Below are 18,999 nucleotides of genomic sequence, written 5' to 3' on the forward strand. Positions count from 1 at the left end.
CACAGTTCCATTTTCTTCCGAACTCAAAGGGGAGAATGGGAGCCTTTTCCACTGGACTCACCTTGTAATATTAGGAATGTGTGGGAGAGATGTTCTCTCCACCCAAAAGAAGAGCTGCTGGATCAGGCCACTGGCCCCTCTGGTCTAGCATCCTGTGGGAAGTCTTGTGGATGCTTTGCTTGACTGCTGCTTGTTCTAATGTGATATCTCTTTTTTTAACCTGAGTATGGCCTGTTCTCAAGTGCACATGTAGCGTGAGCACATAAAACATAGTCATCTTTGCTGTCAGATGGTGGCAGCATCTCTCCAGGGTCACTGTCCAAAGGACAAAATGTGTGTGTGTGTGTGTGTGTCCATTGGCAGGGGGAAACTATGTTCCTTCTTGGGTTGAGAGATTAATCCTCTTGCTTTCTTCGTGTAGCAGTTTCCGACATGATCGATGAACTAGGAAATAATCAGGATTCCTCCATGGTAGGTTATACATCTTAAGACATTTATTTCCCATTGATTACACAGGTAACACCAATGTGCCATTGATATAAATCTCATTGCATTAGCAACAGACTTGACCCCCTATCTAGTCTAGAGCTGGATTTTATAGCATGGCTCGAACGCAATCACTTTTCAAGTGAGGTAGGAGAGGTTTATTATTAACAACAAGCAATATGCCCGTCATTATGACGTGTAAAAAGGTCTTGTTTAGTTCACAGAGGTGACTTTCACCCATTTGCATTGTTTTCCCCCTTTATAGGGGAGAAAGTAAAGGGGTGTCCTTGAGAATGATCCCAAGCCTGTTTCTAACTGCATGGCCACAAACATACCTTTATCCTAGGTTCTGCATGGCCACAAACATACCTTTATCCTAGGTTCTGTTTTGTGGTCACACTAGACTCTATAATAAGCCTCATAATCAGAGACCAGTATCACACTCTAGAGACTAGACAGTAATGCTTGGGCTCTTGATAGTCCTCTGTTAACCTAACCTACCTCACAGGGTTGGTGTAAGATAAAATGGATTGGGGGGGGGGGAACCATGTATTCCTCCTTAATTTCCTTGAAGGTGGGATATAAATGTAATTGATGATGATGATAGGTGGCTGGTAGATCATTTTTGTTCTTTCTAACATTCATGGAGCTGCAGAAATGTGCAGTGTGTGTCATACAGAGATCAGATGTTATTTGGATCCTTCCCATGTAAAGATATAACTGGTAAAGTAAATCCCATTGAAATCAGTATGACGTATTTTCAAAAGAGGCTTATGGGTTGGACCTTAAGAACATGGATGGAAAAAAGGCAAATAATGATGTCGGGGCTGGAATATGAGGGCTGTGGAACCTGTGGTCTTTCAGGTAATTTTAGACCCCCCCCCAACTGTCATCAGCTCCAGCAAGGGATGGCGGGAGGCAGTCGAACAATGCCTGGAAGGCTGCAGGTTCCCTATTTTTGACTGTTTGGAAGACTAGCAAGAATGACGATGTGGTGGCAGAAAGTACTAGTGGACCAATATACGACTCTCAAAAACCAGATGGGTTTTTGTGGAAGAAACTGAATTTTAAGGAAAAAAAACTTTTAAGGAAAGTGAGTTAGAGTTGATTAATGTTTGTTTATGTAAACTCATGTACTTTTCGTACCTAAGCTTAGAAAGAAAAAAGCACACATCACCTCAATTGTGCCCATTGCCTGTACAATGAAACAGTTCGATTACTTTACGCAGAGAAGGGAGGCCCAGTCCTTTCCCAGCAGCTTCTTCTGTGGTGGCCATTCTCAACTGCACAGGTACATACGTTTTGCCATTTAAAGCTCAGGAACTTGGATCCACCTTTAAAAATAAAATACAAATTAACTGTTAGCCATGTGCATCATGCAATTGTTGGATGGAGCATTTTCCTAGAATAATTGCGGAGGCTGTGCAAATATGAACTTCTGTGGTTTCTTGTGTGCACTTTACTATGTGCAGAATTTGGTGTCGGATTTTGGTATGTTCAGTAATCTTGGCCTGTGGCTAAAGTACTGTTTCAGGTATCATCCAATCTTGATTTGCTTTTGAACTCTTGCCACTAGCTTGTTGAAAAATCGCTTACTTTCCCTGGGTTTTCACCTCTGAAGTGATTAATGATAATCAATCACAAGAAGCCCTTGGGAATTACTTTGTACTTATATTGCTTCCTGAATCTGAATATTTCAAAGTCGAGCAATTGGATTGTCATTTTGTTCTTGCGGGTTTGTTTTTTCCCTTTGCATTTTTGTATTTTTCCCCTCCAAGTTTCTGCTTTGCTGAATTAAGACTCTGTGCATGTTCCATGATCCTACACATCTGGAGAGTGATTGGCATGGGGTCAACAGAGACCTCTTTTCTTCACTCTCTTCCTCACCTGGCTGTTAACTGTGTGCCCTGAGCCTTCTAGTGATTTACTTCCATGGCATCCACAGGTGAATCAGGCATGACTTCATTTCTTAAAACAAAACATAAGAAATCTTTGATAATTTGTATTAACTGGGGAATATTCTGTAACAAAAAAATTGCCATCATTTAGTCACTTTCAGACCAATTGTTTCCACCCACCCCATATATTAATCTGTACTGTTACCTGCGAGCATCTGTCTCATGGAGAACTACCTGGTGGAGTTCTCCTATGGAAAATGACCTAATGGAAGATACTCTAGTGATGTTTCAATGACATCAGGACATGGGGCCCCTTCCAGGCCTGCAGTTCTACTCAGAAGCAAAATGAAGCATGGAAATCTGCTTGCAATGGCTATCCCCTTCTTCCTAAGTAGAAATGCTGCCAGGGAATGGACCAGACATCACAAAGCATCTTCTTCCTCCTCCTCCTGGGTGCATCTGCTGGTGGGAATGGACCCAGCTACAGTCTGCCAGTGGAGCTATACCTCTGACCTACCAGCAGATCCACCTTCAAGGAAGCACTGTTGCTATAGTATCCCCAGGTAGGGCTGGGAGACTGTCCTGTCTGGCTATAGCAGCAGCTCTCCAGGATTCCAGCGTAGGCTACACTGATGAGCTATTGATCTGACTCAGTATAAGGCAGATTCTTAGGTTCCTGTGACTGGAGCTGCAAATGAAATAATTGGCTGGGACCCTCCTCAGGGTAGCACTTAAATGCAAACAATTCCTGTGCTGGTTTTTGTTGTTGTTGTTGTTTTGTTTTGTTTTTTGGTGTGGGGTTTTTTGGGGTTTTTTGCATTTGTGGATTGCATAGATTCAAAGAGGTGCAGGAAAGCTTATAGGATCAAAGGGACAGTGCATACTTACCCTTTTTAAAACCAGACTGAAAATCTCTGATGCTTTAGTTTCAGTTTAGTGATATTTCTGATAAAACACACTTTTCCTACTTCTTACAGATGTATAGCACCATCTTCTATGTCCCTTACACTTTACAAAAAACAGGCAGGACAGGTCCTTGTCAAGTGGGACTTTTATCAATTAATTACTGTATTAATGTTACTAGAACCAGATCAGGTCCAGTGGTTTTTAAACATAGAACCTCACGTTGCCATCTCTAGGTATGCATATTTACTTTAAATGGCACCCCAGAAGGCATTAATTAATTGATACATCAGCTGTGCCAGTATTCTGTTGGGTGATTAATAAAACAGAATTATAAAGTTCTAAATGCTTGCAGGGACTGCTGAAAAATTCAGCAACCACACATTTCCCTGCTGCTGTATAGATATAACTTACACATATATAGATATACTTAAAATAACCTGAAGCAGATTCCTTTTAAGGTTCTGACTCTATTCCGTGTTGAAACAGGGAGAAGATCACATACCTTTTAAGCATTCTTATACCACCTTAACATCCACGGCTTCCCTCAGAGAATTCTGGGCAGCATAATTTTGTAAGGGTGCTGAGAGTTGTTAAGAGATGCCCTCACAGAGCTACTGTTCCCAGCACCCTTAAACTACAGCTCCCAGGAAGCCATGACTGTGGGTGATATAAGAATGCCTTTTAGATGTTTGGTGAGGATGTGACTCTTGGAAGTGAGGAATTGGCAAACAGTCCTTAGAGAAACACCAACCCCCACTTAAATAGACTGCTTCCTGGTACAGTGGTACCTCAGGTTACAGACACTTCAGGTTACAGACTCTGCTAACCCAGAAGTAGTACCTCGGGTTAAGAACTTTGCTTCGGGATGAGAACAGAAATTGCGCCGTGGCGGTGCGGCGGCCGCAGGAGACCCCCATTAGCTAAAGTGGCACTTCAGGTTAAGAATGGACCTCCGGAATGAATTAAGTTCTTAACCCAAGGTACAACAGTATTAGGGAAGGCCCGTCACAAGTTTTCCTTATACAGTGAATATTCTTTCCAAACCCATAAAGCACTGCAAACAAGGTATAATGCACTAAGGTGTCTTCAGAGCAGATGACTCAGGCAAGTGAATGCGCTGCAGCTCAGAAGGCCATCATTCTGGGGTCGCTAGTTGATCTCGTTGGCTCAGGGGCAGGATAGAAGCACTATTCATGCAAGACACCATTCTCTCAACCTCAACCACCCACCTGTGACGTTAGGAAAACGACACTGGCCAACACCACAAGGTTGTTGTAAGCACTGCTGAGGTTAAGGGGTTCCACAGAGGATGCTCTGAGGGCAGTCCAAATCCAATTGCTGGATTTATCTTTTAAACCAGGACTGAGGAAACTGTGGCATTTCAGTTCGTACTGGACTCTCATCCACCCCAGTTAACATGGCCACTGGTCAGAATTCTGCCCACTCTCTGGGCCACTCTTCCATGTGCTGTTCATGATGTAGAATGAATGGAAAGCTTTAAACACCTCCTGAAGACCCACCCATCTCTTTATGCAGGTGTTTTCTGGCTCATAAGATTCTTCACACTGTTCTGTTTTATTATTTATTGACATTGAACTGAATGTTTTCTTGATGGCTTTTCTGGATTCATGGATTGGTTGAATTTATATACCACCTTATACCTGGGGGTCTCAGGGCTGTTTACAGAATAAAATCAAGATATAAAACCACAAAATACATAATAAAAATAAAAATAACAAAACACATTTTAAAAGGGCATAGGATGTTTTTACCAGTGCATTTCTTTGTATTTTGAGTTTTAAGTGTTGTATCCATTTTTCTTTTCTGCTTAATTGTCTTACTTTGTTGTATGTTAACCGCTTTGGGATTTTGCATATTAAGTGGTATATAAATTAATAATAATTAAAAAAAAACTATATCAACTCACTGTATGTATCTCCTTGTATTCAGCTCTGGAAGAATGCGAGAGGCAAGGGAATGAAAGGGTTTTTTGTGTGTACGTTCTTGTCTGGGGATAGTAGGGTGGGGAGGGGGGAGCTTTCAGCAAGAATCAGAACTGAGAAGCGCTGTATGTTTTCTATGTGCTTTTCCTTCCCTCGACCGCTTCTCTGTGAAGTGTACTCTAGAGTGAAGTTTGTGTTTGATTGCTGATAGCCTCACGCTCTGCACGTAGCACTGTCATTAAGCCATCATCTAGCTGGCAAGGAGCCAGATCACACACACAGCAGTTTGAGGAAGTCTCCCTGAACCGAAAGAGCTTCCACTGAAACATGTGTGTGTATATAGACATACATATATATTATATATCTATATACACTGATGCACCCGGAGTGTTTGCTCTTGCTAATTGGAGGCTGGCTCCTGACTCCCCTCCCTCTCGCACCCTGCGCAGGAAAATAATTAGTTTTCAACAGCCTCTTGCATTGTCGGCTTGTGATGGCATGGCTGCTTTCTGTGTCCAGTTGATCAGTTCTTTAAAAAGGGAAAACAAGAAGTTTGAATGTTCAGGAACCTAGGAAGGAGCCTAATGAGAGGACAGGAGGAGTTAGGAGGCTTGCAGATAAATATCCATCACAATATAAGTTGAAGGGTGGAGGGGCAGGAAGGGGCTAAAGAGTAAGACAACACCCTTCTCACAAAAGAAAGATTAATTGTTTTGATAATTAGAGCAGACTGTGAGCAAAAATCACAATTCTGTGGCCTGAGCATTTCTCTCAGCCTTTATCTCCCCCCCCCCAAAAAAAAAGCCTTCAGACTTTTGCTCTGTGATGAAAATGCAAAGTGAGAATACACAGCCAGGTTGAGGGGGCAAACTTTTAATTTTTTATCCATTTATTTTATTCATTTCTAACCCCTGAAATTACATCCCACCCACCCCCAAGCTCGGGACAGGATCCTGCCACCAAGTTAAGAGATGGAGAAGATCTCTGCCCCCTACCCCACCCCTGCCCTTAAATTCACCTGGAAATGAACCAACTTTTCTCAAGAAAGCCAGTGAGAAAACAGGTCATTTCTCCAGTCAATCCTGAGGCCTAAAAAATGGGGGGGGGGGCATTCTTTCAGTTTAAACAAAAGCAACAGGGGAAAGTGGAGAAAGTGCTTTGGGTTGTTTTTGGGCAGGACAGGGTCTTTCTCAGACACAGATGAGCTTACATTGTTCCATTAACTTTTGTGGTGTTCCATCAGCCTCAAAATGTGTCTTCCGAGGAACGGACGCCCTAGGAAAGTGGTGGACTCTCATTCATTGGAGGTTTTATAACACAGGTTGGATGGCCCTTTTGTCATGGATACATGAGATTCCTGCATGGCAGGGCATTGGGCTAGATGACTCTCTGGGTTCCTTCCAACTATACAATTCTATGATTGTTTAAGCCTTCATCTAGGGGTTGGTGGAAAGTATATAATGTTTCAGCCCTTCTCCACTCACATTATGCTGCCTGAGCTGTCACTTTTTAACATAAGGATTTTTGGGGGTGCGTTATTCTAATCATTTATTCATATACATTTATATATTTAAATATATAGCCTACCTCTTGGTTTTGGATCAGAAAATAGTTATAGTTTCCCATTAAAGTCCCATTGCAAATTCAACAGGAAGTTGTTTTTTAAAAACCCAGTGTAATAGGTGCAAAACCCTACCCCTTAAATGACATAAATCCAAAGCCATTTGGAATAGTGTCTTGCAACATTTTTCTAGCTGTGCTGATACAGTTGATTGATAACTCCTAGTAAAAACAGGAAATGTGTGCTTCCCTCTTAAAATCTCAGGGTAGGATGCGTGCCTCCTCCAATTTTATTCCTGCTACAACCCTGTGAGGTAAATTAAACTGAAGAGATAGTGATTGGACCAAAGTTACCCATTGAGCTTCATAAACTTCACAAATATATTTATGGCATAAGCTTTTGAACGCTAGAGTTTGTGTCTGTGGCTTAGTAAGGTTTTGAACCTGTGTCTCTCAAGGTCCTCTCTAACCACTACACCACCTTGACTCTATGAGGTTTCCAGCTGCTCATCATTAACTGGGCTGCATGTATTATTATTATTATTATTATTATTATTATTATTATTATTATTATTAAGAACCTGATCTCTTGAGAGCAAACAACATGCAAACCATGTTCCAGTAAGGCTAATCCATGCCTCTTAACAGACTCTCACGCATGTATTCCCTTCCTGATTGGCTCCTACACAGGGTTAAAAATGGTTCACGCACTTTACGATGATCCTTGCAGATTTGGATCTCAGTGTGCAATCGCCACACCAGCTGGTTCACTTTGAATGCACCTGTCATCTGTTCGGGGGAACTGAACTTGAGGCCCTCCTCCAACGTGTAATCAGCACAGCCAAGGTTTAGAGTGCCAAACATCTGTTCAGCTAGCAACCTATGCAGAAACATGTGAACTGGATTTATTATAAACCTATAATTGCTGGTGATTTTATCTTGCTTTTGATTAAAAGCAACATACTGTCTGTTCCATGTTGCAAAACGGCCAGTGTTTCTGTTTTTATGTATATGTGTCTAGAACAAATAAAGCAAGGCATCCACTACCAATTAATTGCCAGTATCTTTTTTATCATTATTTTGCTTTGCTCTCTGTGTTGCAAGCATTCTTCGATGAATTTCGACCAGAATTGGAGAGAGAGGCTTGTGTAACTAAACCACCAATTGAGTTTTTATGTGGCGGTGGGGACGAAAAGAAGGGTGGAAGAGTAGTTTTGCCTGCTGTTTCCTTTCTTGTATTCTAAATCCAAGGGTTTAGAATATGAATCCAATAATATCTCTCTGGGCAGGATTGTATGAAGTATCGTTGAATGGACATGGCACTATGCCAAGATAGTTTCCTTTGTATAGCCGGTGAGCTGTATGCTGCCCTATATTGGCCCAAGATATCCAATGGTACATATATCAATTTATTCATATTTTCACCAATCAGTACAAGCAGATGAAAACCACTGGGTAAGACAGCTTTTAATATTTGATGTATTACTGTATTTTAATATTTTGTTGGAAGTCGCCCAGAGTGGCTGGGGAAACCCAGCCATATGGGCGGGATTTATTTATTTATGTTTTTAACCTGTTACCAAACTACTGACAATCAAGTCCTCCAATCTACAAATCTATATTATCTGGTGAGAGAACATTTGGGGTAATGGTTTAGATGGAAATATCATGTGTTTGAAGAAGATAGAGAATACATAACAAGTTGCCTTATGCCAGGTCAGGTTAATTGTATACTAGCTCAGTTTTACCTATGCTGACTGGCAGTGGCCCTTTAGAGGCTCAGGCAAAGGTCTTTCACATCACCTGCCACCTCCGTCTTTTAACTGCAGATGCAAGGCATATCATAGAATCGTAGAGTTTGAAAGTGTACCAAGGGTCAACTAGTCCAATCCCCTGCAATGCAGGAATCTCAACTAAAGCATCCATGACATATGGCCATCCAACCTCTGCTTAAAAACCTCCAAGGAAGGAGAGTCCACTGCCTCTCGCGGGAGTCTGTTCCACTGTCGAACAGCTCTTACTGTCAGAAAGCTCTTCCTGATGTTTAGTCCGAATCTTCATTCTTGTAACTTGAAGCCATTAGTTCAAGTCCTACACTCTGTAGCTGGAGAAAACAAGCTTGCTCAACCTTCCATATAGTAGCTCTTAAGATATTTGAAGATGCCTATCCTGTCTCCCCTCAGTTCCCATTTCCATCAGCCGTTCCTCATATGGCTAGGTTTCCAGACCCTTGATCATCTTGGTTGCCCTCCTCTGCACACATTCCAGCTAGTCAATATCCTTCTTAAATGGCAGCACCCTGAACTGGACACTGTATTCCAGGTGTGGTCTGACTGACGCAGAATAGAGCAAAACTATAGAACCTGGGAGCACCTTCATGCAGTGCATGCACTCTTCCACTGAGCTATGGTTACTCCCATTGCATCTTACTTCAAAGCTTCCTCACCAGGTTGTGGCACCACCTGCCTCCGACCCAGTGGCTTCCAGGTGAGCGGTGGTGCCCATTCCCCCACAGAGAGGTGAGGTGAGAATTTCCCCTTGTAACTATGGACACCTGCCTCTCCAGATTAGGAGACACTTGGCCTCCAGCAAGTGGTGGTAATTAAGATAATCAGGAATGACAGCCTCCGGCCTCCGATATTGTTCCAGTTGTAAAAGCAGACTGAATGAGTACGTGCTGTGAAGAACCTCCTTTTCCTGCCCACCTGGAACGCAACATGCATTCTCCCTTGTTGTCTTCAGTTGCGCTTTATGGTGGGTGTTTCAACTTTGTTGGTCTGGTAAACTAAGCAAAATGAGGACTAACGGTGTATTAAAAATATTCAGAACAAGAAGTGTAATACAGTATGTTTTGGCCAGTTCTGCAGCTCAGCCTCAGATAGCAGACACATAGACCATGTCAGTGCAGTCTGATAGATTTGGAAAGCTCAGCAAAAGAGCCAAGAGCAACCTCAGGCTGTGGAGTTTTGCTCCCTTCAAGGCGTTTAGATATAAAGCATCCTGAAAAAAGGATACTGTATCACTTGAGCACTTTAAAAGAAAATGAGAGTATATGAGAGAACAGTATGTGATTAAGGTACCTGTAATAAGTGGCTGTGGGGAAGCATTTAGAAACGCTTCTTCGGATAAGGGACATATGCCAAACTTGGGGGCAGATAATGAAAATGGAGATAATCTTTAGAGCATCACCATTCAAGCCTGTTTCCTCACAAGAAAACATGGCCTGTTGTTATCCACACCTGGCCAACTCTCAGTCCTGTACTCTCAACTTAAAAGTTCTCCTTGGAAAGTCCCAGTAAAATGAAAGTGAACTATGCAAGTGCTTCTGCACACCTGCCATTCATTTCAATGGGATTTGTTCAGGAGAACTTCCTAGTGGATTGTGTCGTTTGAAAATCACTTGAATAACTTAGGGCTGAGAACTTGACATTAACACAGAAATATATATACTAAACCCTCTAGTTTCTGTTATCCCCAGTAAAAGCAGCTTTGGAGTAATTTTTGGAGGATAGAGCTATTGGCAGTTACTAGCCTTGAGGGTTGCATTCTACCTCTACTTTGGAGGCAACCTGCCTCTGAATTGCTGGGAATTTCAAGTGGGGAGAGTACTGTTGGACATGAGTCCTGCTTTTGGGCTTCCCATAGGCATCTAGTTAGCCACTGTGAGAACAGGAAGCTAGACCAGATTGGTCCTTGGCCTGGTCCAGCAGGACTCTTTATTATGTTCTAATGTGAGTAAGAAAAACTGTATGCATGATAGGCTTCTGCTGCACATTGCCCCTTCATGCCACTTCCCTCCTCTTGCTCTCCTTTAAATGCATCACAATTTTGGCGGTGATGGAAAGGTAGTTGCCGCTGTCAGTACAAGCATTTTCATGGCATGTCTACTTTGGCCCCTTGAACCCTAGCACTGTAGCACCAGAATGGACTAGAAAGTGACCATACACCAACAACCTGTGCTTACATGGTGCTTGCTCGAATTTTGGGTGGGGTGGGTGTACATGTGCAGCATTGGGGCAACCATTCCTACACTAATTTCTGCAGAATTTTTAAAATGTATTTTTAAGGTCTCTGCCGGCACTTGATTGACTATTCCTCAGTTTCACCTGCTTCTAATCTCCAGCTTAAAATTATTAACAAATCAGTTGAAATGAGAATGAGTTTCACATTCTTCATCCAGGAGCATTGCTTCTTAAGAGCCTTGATTTTACAGGAGAATGGGGTGTGTGCAAATAATCTTGTTAGCACCTACAGAAATCAGTCTGTGATCAGTGGGTGAAAAGCTTGGCATTGTTGTTTGGGTCATGGCAAAAAAGAGTAAATAGAAAGTTTAAGAAAAAAGCGGAAACATTATTTGGGGGGGGGTTGTTTATTCATTTTTTAATTTAAAAAATCTGCACTTAATTCTATTGGTATCTGCAAATATTTTATCCATTTCTCTTCTACATTATCCCCTTATTGCCATTTTATCTCGTTCATATTGGTTTTCTCATCTCAGTTTGGTATCCTCTTGATTTCAGTTTGTGTTACGCGCTTTGCTTGCTTCTGTGTCAATTATCATTGATTCCCAGGGTGGGGTATATGTTCCTCTCAACAGTTTTATGGAGAGTGCTCTATTGATGTTTGCTGTTTATGCATTTTAAGTATTTTCTTCAAAAAACAAACAATAAAACATCCATGAAGAAAAATCTAACCAATGTTCATTCTCTTTGCATTTCATCGCTTAGGCAATGGTAGCCTGCTACCCTGGAAATGGAACTGGCTATGTGCGTCATGTAGACAATCCCAATGGCGATGGGCGCTGTATCACCTGTATTTACTACCTGAACAAGAACTGGGATTCGAAGGTAAGAAGACAGTGATATTTTGAGAGGCCCTCAAAGTTTGCCTTCTGCATTGTACTGCTTTCTTACTCTTTAACACTGTATTGAACTGTGTAGAATGTCTTCAGCCAGGAGTAGCAGGTGAGATGGGCAGTGCTGTGGACAGCATTTTTGTTGCCAGGTGGATTCTGTGGTGCAACTTAAGTGCTCTGACATCGCTGATGCACTGCTCCACCCCACCCCAGAATGTGGCAGTGCCACCATTGCCATGAGGTGATGCCAGCTGTGATGCTTCCCCTGCCATCCACTCCTGGCCTAAGCCAGACTTCCCCAATTTAGCACATCCAGATGTTTCAGATGACAACTGCTCTCAGCCTCATCTGGCACACCTAATGGGAGTTGTAGTCAAAAACACCAGGAGGGCACTAGGTTGGGAAGCAACTGAACCATAACACCATTTTGTTACTGGATACATAACCACTGTTTACAGTGAGCACAGGGAAAACTAAAATTCATTTCCTTGTTGCATTATTTTTATTTCCATTTGACACACAATTTTTGGAAGGCAAGTAGTTATTTGGAGGTTCTGGGCTGAGGGTTTATAGAGATGGATAATGAAGGTTTTAGCCTGATGAAAACAAAACAACACCGCAAAGAAACAAATGTGCTTTTGGCAGCTGAAGCAGATTACATAAAGAATCACAGGATAGTTTGTAGTCCTCTCATCCTTTGAACTTTCCCTCCCTCCCATGAAACAACCTTTAAAGAATGCTAAAGGAACAATTGTGCTTATGAGGGATTTTTTTTTTGGTCTTGCGTTATGCAGAAGGAGGTTGTGCAAACTTGTATTTTTTCATTATTGGGTAAACCTCGCCCTCCCGTGCCTTAGCCTAAACCTCATAAATAGCAGTGTATTTGCTAACATACCTGTTCAGGGCTTGGAAGCAGTTTGCCATGATGTACCTGAAGAGAAATGAGTTGGCATTGTTCCCTTAAAGGTAAAGGTAAAGGTACCCCTGCCCGTACGGGCCAGTCTTGACAGACTCTGGGGTTGTGCGCCCATCTCACTCAAGAGGCCGGGGGCCAGCGCTGTCCGGAGACACTTCCGGGTCACGTGGCCACCATGACCTCGCTGCTCTGGCGAGCCAGAGCCGCACACAGAAACGCTGTTTACCTTCCCGCTGGTAAGCGGTCCCTATTTATCTACTTGCACCCGGGGGTGCTTTCGAACTGCTAGGTTGGCAGGCGCTGGGACCGAGCAGCGGGAGCGCACCCCGCCGCGGGGATTCAAACTGCCGACCTTTCGATCGGCAAGCCCTAGGCGCTGAGGCTTTTACCCACAGCGCCACCCGCGTTCCCTTAGGATCTGTCAAAAACATCAATTTTCAAAGCCCTGAATCTGGAAAAAAAATGTCTTCTACAGTCAATAGCAGTGCCCAGCCCTCGTGACTGACAAGGAAATATTGACAGAATGGCCCAGCTTGCACATCGTGGTAAAACATTGCTGACTTCTATTCTCTTGTCCCGGGAAGAAGCAAAGCACAATCCCTGGCTTAGTTTTGCAGCTGAACTGGGGATTGTGGTTTGTTTGCTGCAAAACTCCAGCTCACTAATCCAAGAACAAACTCAGCTACTGATTGTGGTTTCTTGGGAACAAAACAAGCCATGATCCCTGATTCGGACATAACACAAAGCCAGGCATTCGTGGCTTCAAGGAGTGAAATAGATCATAAAGGTGCGATCGTGGTAAAACATTGATGTGCAAACCAAGCCAGTAAGATCCCAAACCCTCTGAGCAGGGAAAAGAAGAACCCGGACTACATTTTCTTAGAACTCTTTTCTGCTTAGATTTTAGTTTAAAATAAGTAGTATATAAATTGCCCGAGCGAGTGAAATGAGTTGCTACCTCCTGGGGGACTCATTATAACTTGCAAGCTGCCATATTATTAGGACCAATTCCCTAAAATGTTTTTTTTTAAGTATACACAAAAGTGTCTACAAGTGGCAAACACAAGTATCGCATATCAGGAGCTATAATTGGCTGCAATCCCCTATTGAAATGTGTCAACCTGGACTTATTCTGGGAGCTCAGAGGCGACTGGAAAATGCTTCCAAACTCCACCATGGTTTTAAAAGGCCTTAAGGCAGCACAGGTTGGCTGGCAGATTGTGGGACCAGAGACGGCTTTGATGTCTGCGTGGTTAGACTCTTCATCCAAGTGTTGGCATTTCCCAGGAGGAAAATGTACCTGCCGTTTCCATTGATGCTTCCCACACTCCTTGTGAAATAAAACTCTCAACCAAAGTGACAGTCCTGTGGGTGTGCCCCATGGCTTACAGTTGGGCTGCTGTGTAAGTGCCAGTAACAAGCCTGAGAGCAATAAATAAACAGAGGGGAGTGGGGTAAATAAAGTCCCCAGGTTTGGCGTACCAGAGACAAAACAGTGAGGAAACTCTTGCCCCATCTGTGCGATGCATTTAAAGCCGTGTCACATCACTTCAAACAGCCATGGCTCCCCCCGGAGAAAACTGGGAACTGTACTTTGTTAAGGGTGCTGAGAGTTGTTAGGAGATGTTGCTTCGCCTCAGAGAGCTACAGTTATCAGAGTGGTTTTGCAACCAATCTCTCTTCTCAGGGAACTCTGTGAATTGTTGCTCTGTGAGGGTCGTAGGAGCCTCCTTGGCACTTTTAACAAACTAGATTTTACTTTTACAACAGTGTCCCACGCGGAAGTTTATGGGGATGGGTGGGATCCGAAGAGAAACAACCGTATATGCAAGTGTACACTTTGAAATATTCTCAAGAATCACACCTCGCTTGCAAGTTACAATGAACCCGCCAGGAAGCAGCAACCTTTTTTAAGAAAAGAAAAGAAAACCAAACAACACCACAAATGATAAGACAAGCATTCTATAAAAAGAAAGAATAAATAAAGCTGTTTCTTTTCTATCATGTGCCTAAACAGAGGTATACTTCTGTATTTATCCTGTTGACAGTCAGTCATCATTCCTAAGCCCATTAACGGTGCTTCTCCTCCCAGTAATATTTTTCCTTTTACTTTGCATTGAATCTCCCCCTCTGTTTCTCAAACACTTATGATTCACAACCATACCTTAAATTTTCTTAAGTTTAAAAATGAATCCTCTTCCTTTCTCTCTCTCTCTCTCAAGCTACATGGTGGAATTCTACGAATATTCCCGGAAGGCAAGTCCTACGTAGCAGACGTTGAACCTCTGTTCGACAGATTACTTTTTTTCTGGTCAGATCGAAGGAACCCACATGAAGTGCAACCCTCCTATGCAACAAGGTAAAGAAGATGTGAGTTAAAAAACAAAAACAAAACCATTAGATGATACCCAGTTGTGGCATCTGTGAGTGGAATGGACTTCAATTCTGCCTCTCCCTGTTTCATGTGTGCTCCCCAAATCTGCCCTGGAGGATTGAGGACCCTCCAGAGCAGATTTGGACACAACGTGGAAGAGGAGGAATAGAAAGAGAACATTTGCTCATGTGACAGTGGATTTCATCCATGGATATTTTGCATTTTTATGTCCTTGCTCCCAAGATAGACAGCAGCTGATTGGTTTTAGTTGTTGGATGGGTGCTCTGTTGATGGTGAATTGGTTGCCCCACTGCGTTGATTTTATGACTGAATTGTGGTTCAGTGGGCTTTATTGGTTTTGTTTATTTTGAATAGTGTTTTAATTGTGTATTCTTTTGCACATCACCTAGAGAAACATTGTTATTCAAGTAATAAATAGTAAATGGGTTCATCTGAGTCATTAGAGGAAGCCCTGATAAGGACTTCCTCTTGCACAACAGGGCTTCCCCCCTTCTCTCCCCCCCCCCCACCTGCAGATGGGCTCAGGCAAGGAGGAGAAGAGGAATCATTCCATCTGGCAAGCCAAAATGCTTGCCCTAATGCAACAATGCCTTAGTGCAACACTGAGATGTTAGAAGACATCTGAAGGCAGCCCTGTTTAGGGAAGCTTTTAATGTTTAATAGACTATTGTATTTTAATATTCTGTTGAAAGTTGCCCAGGCTTAGCTATTAAAGCTGAATTTTGCTGAAGAAATTAGCAGGGACAAAAATCTGTATCATTTGTTTGCTTGTTTATTACTAAGAGCATTTGTATGTCACTCTACAATCCCAATTCTCTGGGTGGCATACAGTAAATAAGTGTATAAACAACTTAAATACAACATAAAACATAAGACCATCAAATCAAAAGCAACATAAATTTTTAAAAAGAACAAAATTCACCAGAAACCCAAAATCAAAATAGATTAAAATGGGATTATACTATGAGTTATTTAAAAACCATCAAGAAACTGCCTATGAACCATCATAAACACAGTTTTGATTCATTATCTTTATTTTTCACCATAGCTTCTTCTAATGCCATATTTTATGATTGTGAGGAAATGACTTAATGATTTTTCACATTTAGAGTAAATAAAAGCCCTGAATGATGGTGATTTGCATATGCATGGTTTTGTTTAAAGCACTATGCAAATTAATGTTGACCTCTTGGCTCAACATATGATTCCTATTGTGCTTCTGGATGCTGAACATGTTGTCCAACCCTGTTCAAAAAAGAACCTCCAGCTGGCAGATTTTTCTAACCCACCTAGGTCTGGTGCATGTAAGCAAGCCCTTATTTCAAAACAGCCCCATAAAGGTTGAGGTATATAGCAAATACTTTGTTGACAGTGGCTTTCCATGTAAATCCTGGCTTGGAGGATTTAGACCTAAGTTTAATGAGCCAAAATAAGCACAAACTTCAGGCACCTGCATACACCTGTTTTGTTCCCCACTTTGCGCAAGCAAGCAAGCAAACCAACCAACCAACCAACCAACCAACCAACCAAGAGCCACAATTTGCTGTAGTTTCTGGTTCTGCCCAAACCAGGAAACTCTGGTTAATAGTTTTCATACAAGCCAGGATTTGGAAGCCAACTTTAGACCATATGACTTCATATTCTAGCTTGTTTGGAAGCTATCAACCATAGTTTCCTGATTCCGACGTAAAAGGAAACTATGGCTAGCTGTGGTCCCTGGCTCATTTCATCACTTGTGCAAAAGGAGGGGTGAAGTGGCTGCAGTTAGTTGTCTGAAGCTCCTGTTGACTTGAACCTTTGCCTGCCACCTTTATTTCCCACATCCCTTTGCCACTGTTTATGCTGCTGCTGCCATGATTGCTCACTGATCTGGGCATGTGTAAAATATTTTTGCTCATGTGGTTCTTTCTGATGGCATTTTTACGTTAGTGACACCTGATGATATTTGCTTTAGACAGTGTACTAGGTAGCTATAGTCCATTATTTTCATATTTCATAATATTGCCATAAAGAACTTCGAGACAACTTAGGTTACCTGTTGTATGCTGTGTTACTCTCTAGATGTGTCTATAACCGGATGGAGATGAAGGCATAAAAAACAGCTGTATTTGTCTGCCTATTTATATCTGTGTGCCTTGCATGCAAATGAACAGAGTTGTGATGTGCATGCCTAGACTGTCACCTACAGACCAATTTGGCTGCTTATTAATATATTTCTAACATTGAAGTGAATCACTGTTTCTGTATTATTATTATTATTATTTATATGAGAGAAAAGTGTAGTTTTCTCTTCTCTCAGGGTAGCATTTAGAGACTTAAATCGATTTCCTCTCCTTTACAGGTATGCCATGACTGTGTGGTATTTTGATGCTGAAGAAAGAGCAGAAGCCAAAAAGAAATTCAGGAATTTAGTTGGTATGTTCATTTATTTACGACATCATCAAATCTGCCACCCATCATATTGTGATATTACAAGCTCCCTAGAATTAATTACATGGAACTCACCTTAGGCCTGATCCAGGAATTCAATTCATATGTGAAAATAGGTTTCTGCCAGAAGATGTACTGTATAGTATGCAGCAGCCTGTCTGCATTCCACAATTTGGGCAATGCAGTCAGAGTATTTATCCCCCATGCAGAAGCGCCTCTGAAACTGTTGCATCTTCAGAATGAGCAGTTTGCTCACAATCTTCGACTTTCCCTTGATTGGCCACTGGACTTTAAATCAGATAATATAAGTTGTTTATAAGTGAGCTTCAAAATATGTAATGGCCCAGTTCACACGTCACACCAGTCCATAATTTAGAACAAACTATGGTTTAGTGTGAGCAAGCAGCATCTGGCTCATGCCTTATTCCTGCTGCCACAGCTAAACCACACAGAGTTTGGCTTCTCATGTTGCCTGAACTGGGGGTTGTTGGTTTGTTTCCTTCAAACAAACCATGAGTGGAAAGCCAAGAAACCTTGGTTACCACTTGTGGTTTGTTTGGATGAAACAACCCACGAGTCAAGTTCAGATGACACCAACCAAACTCTGGTTTGTTTCTTCTCTAGCAAAGCAGAAGCAGGAGTATGGGAAGGAATGACTCTGGTATGTTTGAGCAAGGTGCACCAGGATCCCACTCCTTCACTTTAAACCAGTGTTTCCCAACCTTGGGCCTCCAGCTGTTTTTGAACTACAACTCCCATCATCCCTGACTAGCAAGACCAGTGACAAGGGATGATGGGAATTGTAGTCCAAAAACAGCTGGAGGCCCAAGGTTGGGAAACACTGCTTTAAACCATGGGTAGGCAAACTAAGGCCCAGGGGCCGGATCTGGCCCAATTGCCTTCTAAATCTGGTCCACGGACAGTCCAGGAATCAGCCTGTTTTTACATGAGTAGAATGTACCCTTTTATTTTAAATGCATCTCTGGGTTATTTGTGGGGCTGCCTGGTGTTTTTACATGAGTAGAAGGTGTGCTTTTATTTAAAATGCATCTCTGGGTTATTTGTGGGGCATAGGAATTCGTTCGTCCCCCCTCCAAATAAATATAGTCCAGCCCCCCCACAAGATCTGAGGGACAGTGGACTGGCCCCCTGCTGAAAAAGTTTGCTGACCCCTGCTATAAACCATAGTTTGTTTTAAAATATGGCTTGATATGATGCGGGAACCAGACCAAGATAAGGGAAGTGTAGCTGCTGCTGCTGCTGCTGCTGCTGCTGTTCTGGATGATGTGATCTCATTGTGCCAATGATGTGGAGGGTGGGTGGGAAAATTTGAACCGCAATGACATCACATCACAAATCATCTTAGAATGAAACATTTGTTGTGAAGGTAGGAAAGAGATGCAGAGAGGGGCAACCATACGTTCCCCAAAACATTTAGTTTCAACCTACTCGGATTTCTTGTGTTCTCATTGCTGATTTAGCATTTGAGAGATCTTTTTTTTAAAAAAAAAAAAATAGTACAGTTGTGATAAGCAGCAAGACCAGGGTTTGGTTTTCAAGCATGTGGTGGTGTAGTTAAGACCACGAAATTCTGGGTTCAGATTCCTGCT

At 42.3% G+C, this 18,999-nt stretch overlaps 1 protein-coding gene across 2 annotated transcripts in view; it reads left to right on the forward strand.

Annotated features, from left to right (window-relative positions):
• The window catches only part of EGLN3 (egl-9 family hypoxia inducible factor 3), a 40,717-nt gene that overhangs the window by 17,823 nt on the left and 3,895 nt on the right, over positions 1 to 18,999 (forward strand). For both annotated transcript variants that reach the window (XM_079955202.1, XM_079955203.1), the window contains exons 2-4: positions 11,521 to 11,640; positions 14,787 to 14,923; positions 17,301 to 17,374. In XM_079955202.1, coding sequence (XP_079811328.1) covers positions 11,521 to 11,640; positions 14,787 to 14,923; positions 17,301 to 17,374 — 331 coding nt within the window. The remainder of the gene's footprint in view (positions 1 to 11,520; positions 11,641 to 14,786; positions 14,924 to 17,300; positions 17,375 to 18,999) is intronic.

Source organism: Podarcis cretensis, assembly GCF_951804945.1.
Source record: "Podarcis cretensis genome assembly, chromosome: 1".
NCBI classification, from domain to species: Eukaryota; Metazoa; Chordata; class Lepidosauria; order Squamata; family Lacertidae; genus Podarcis; species Podarcis cretensis.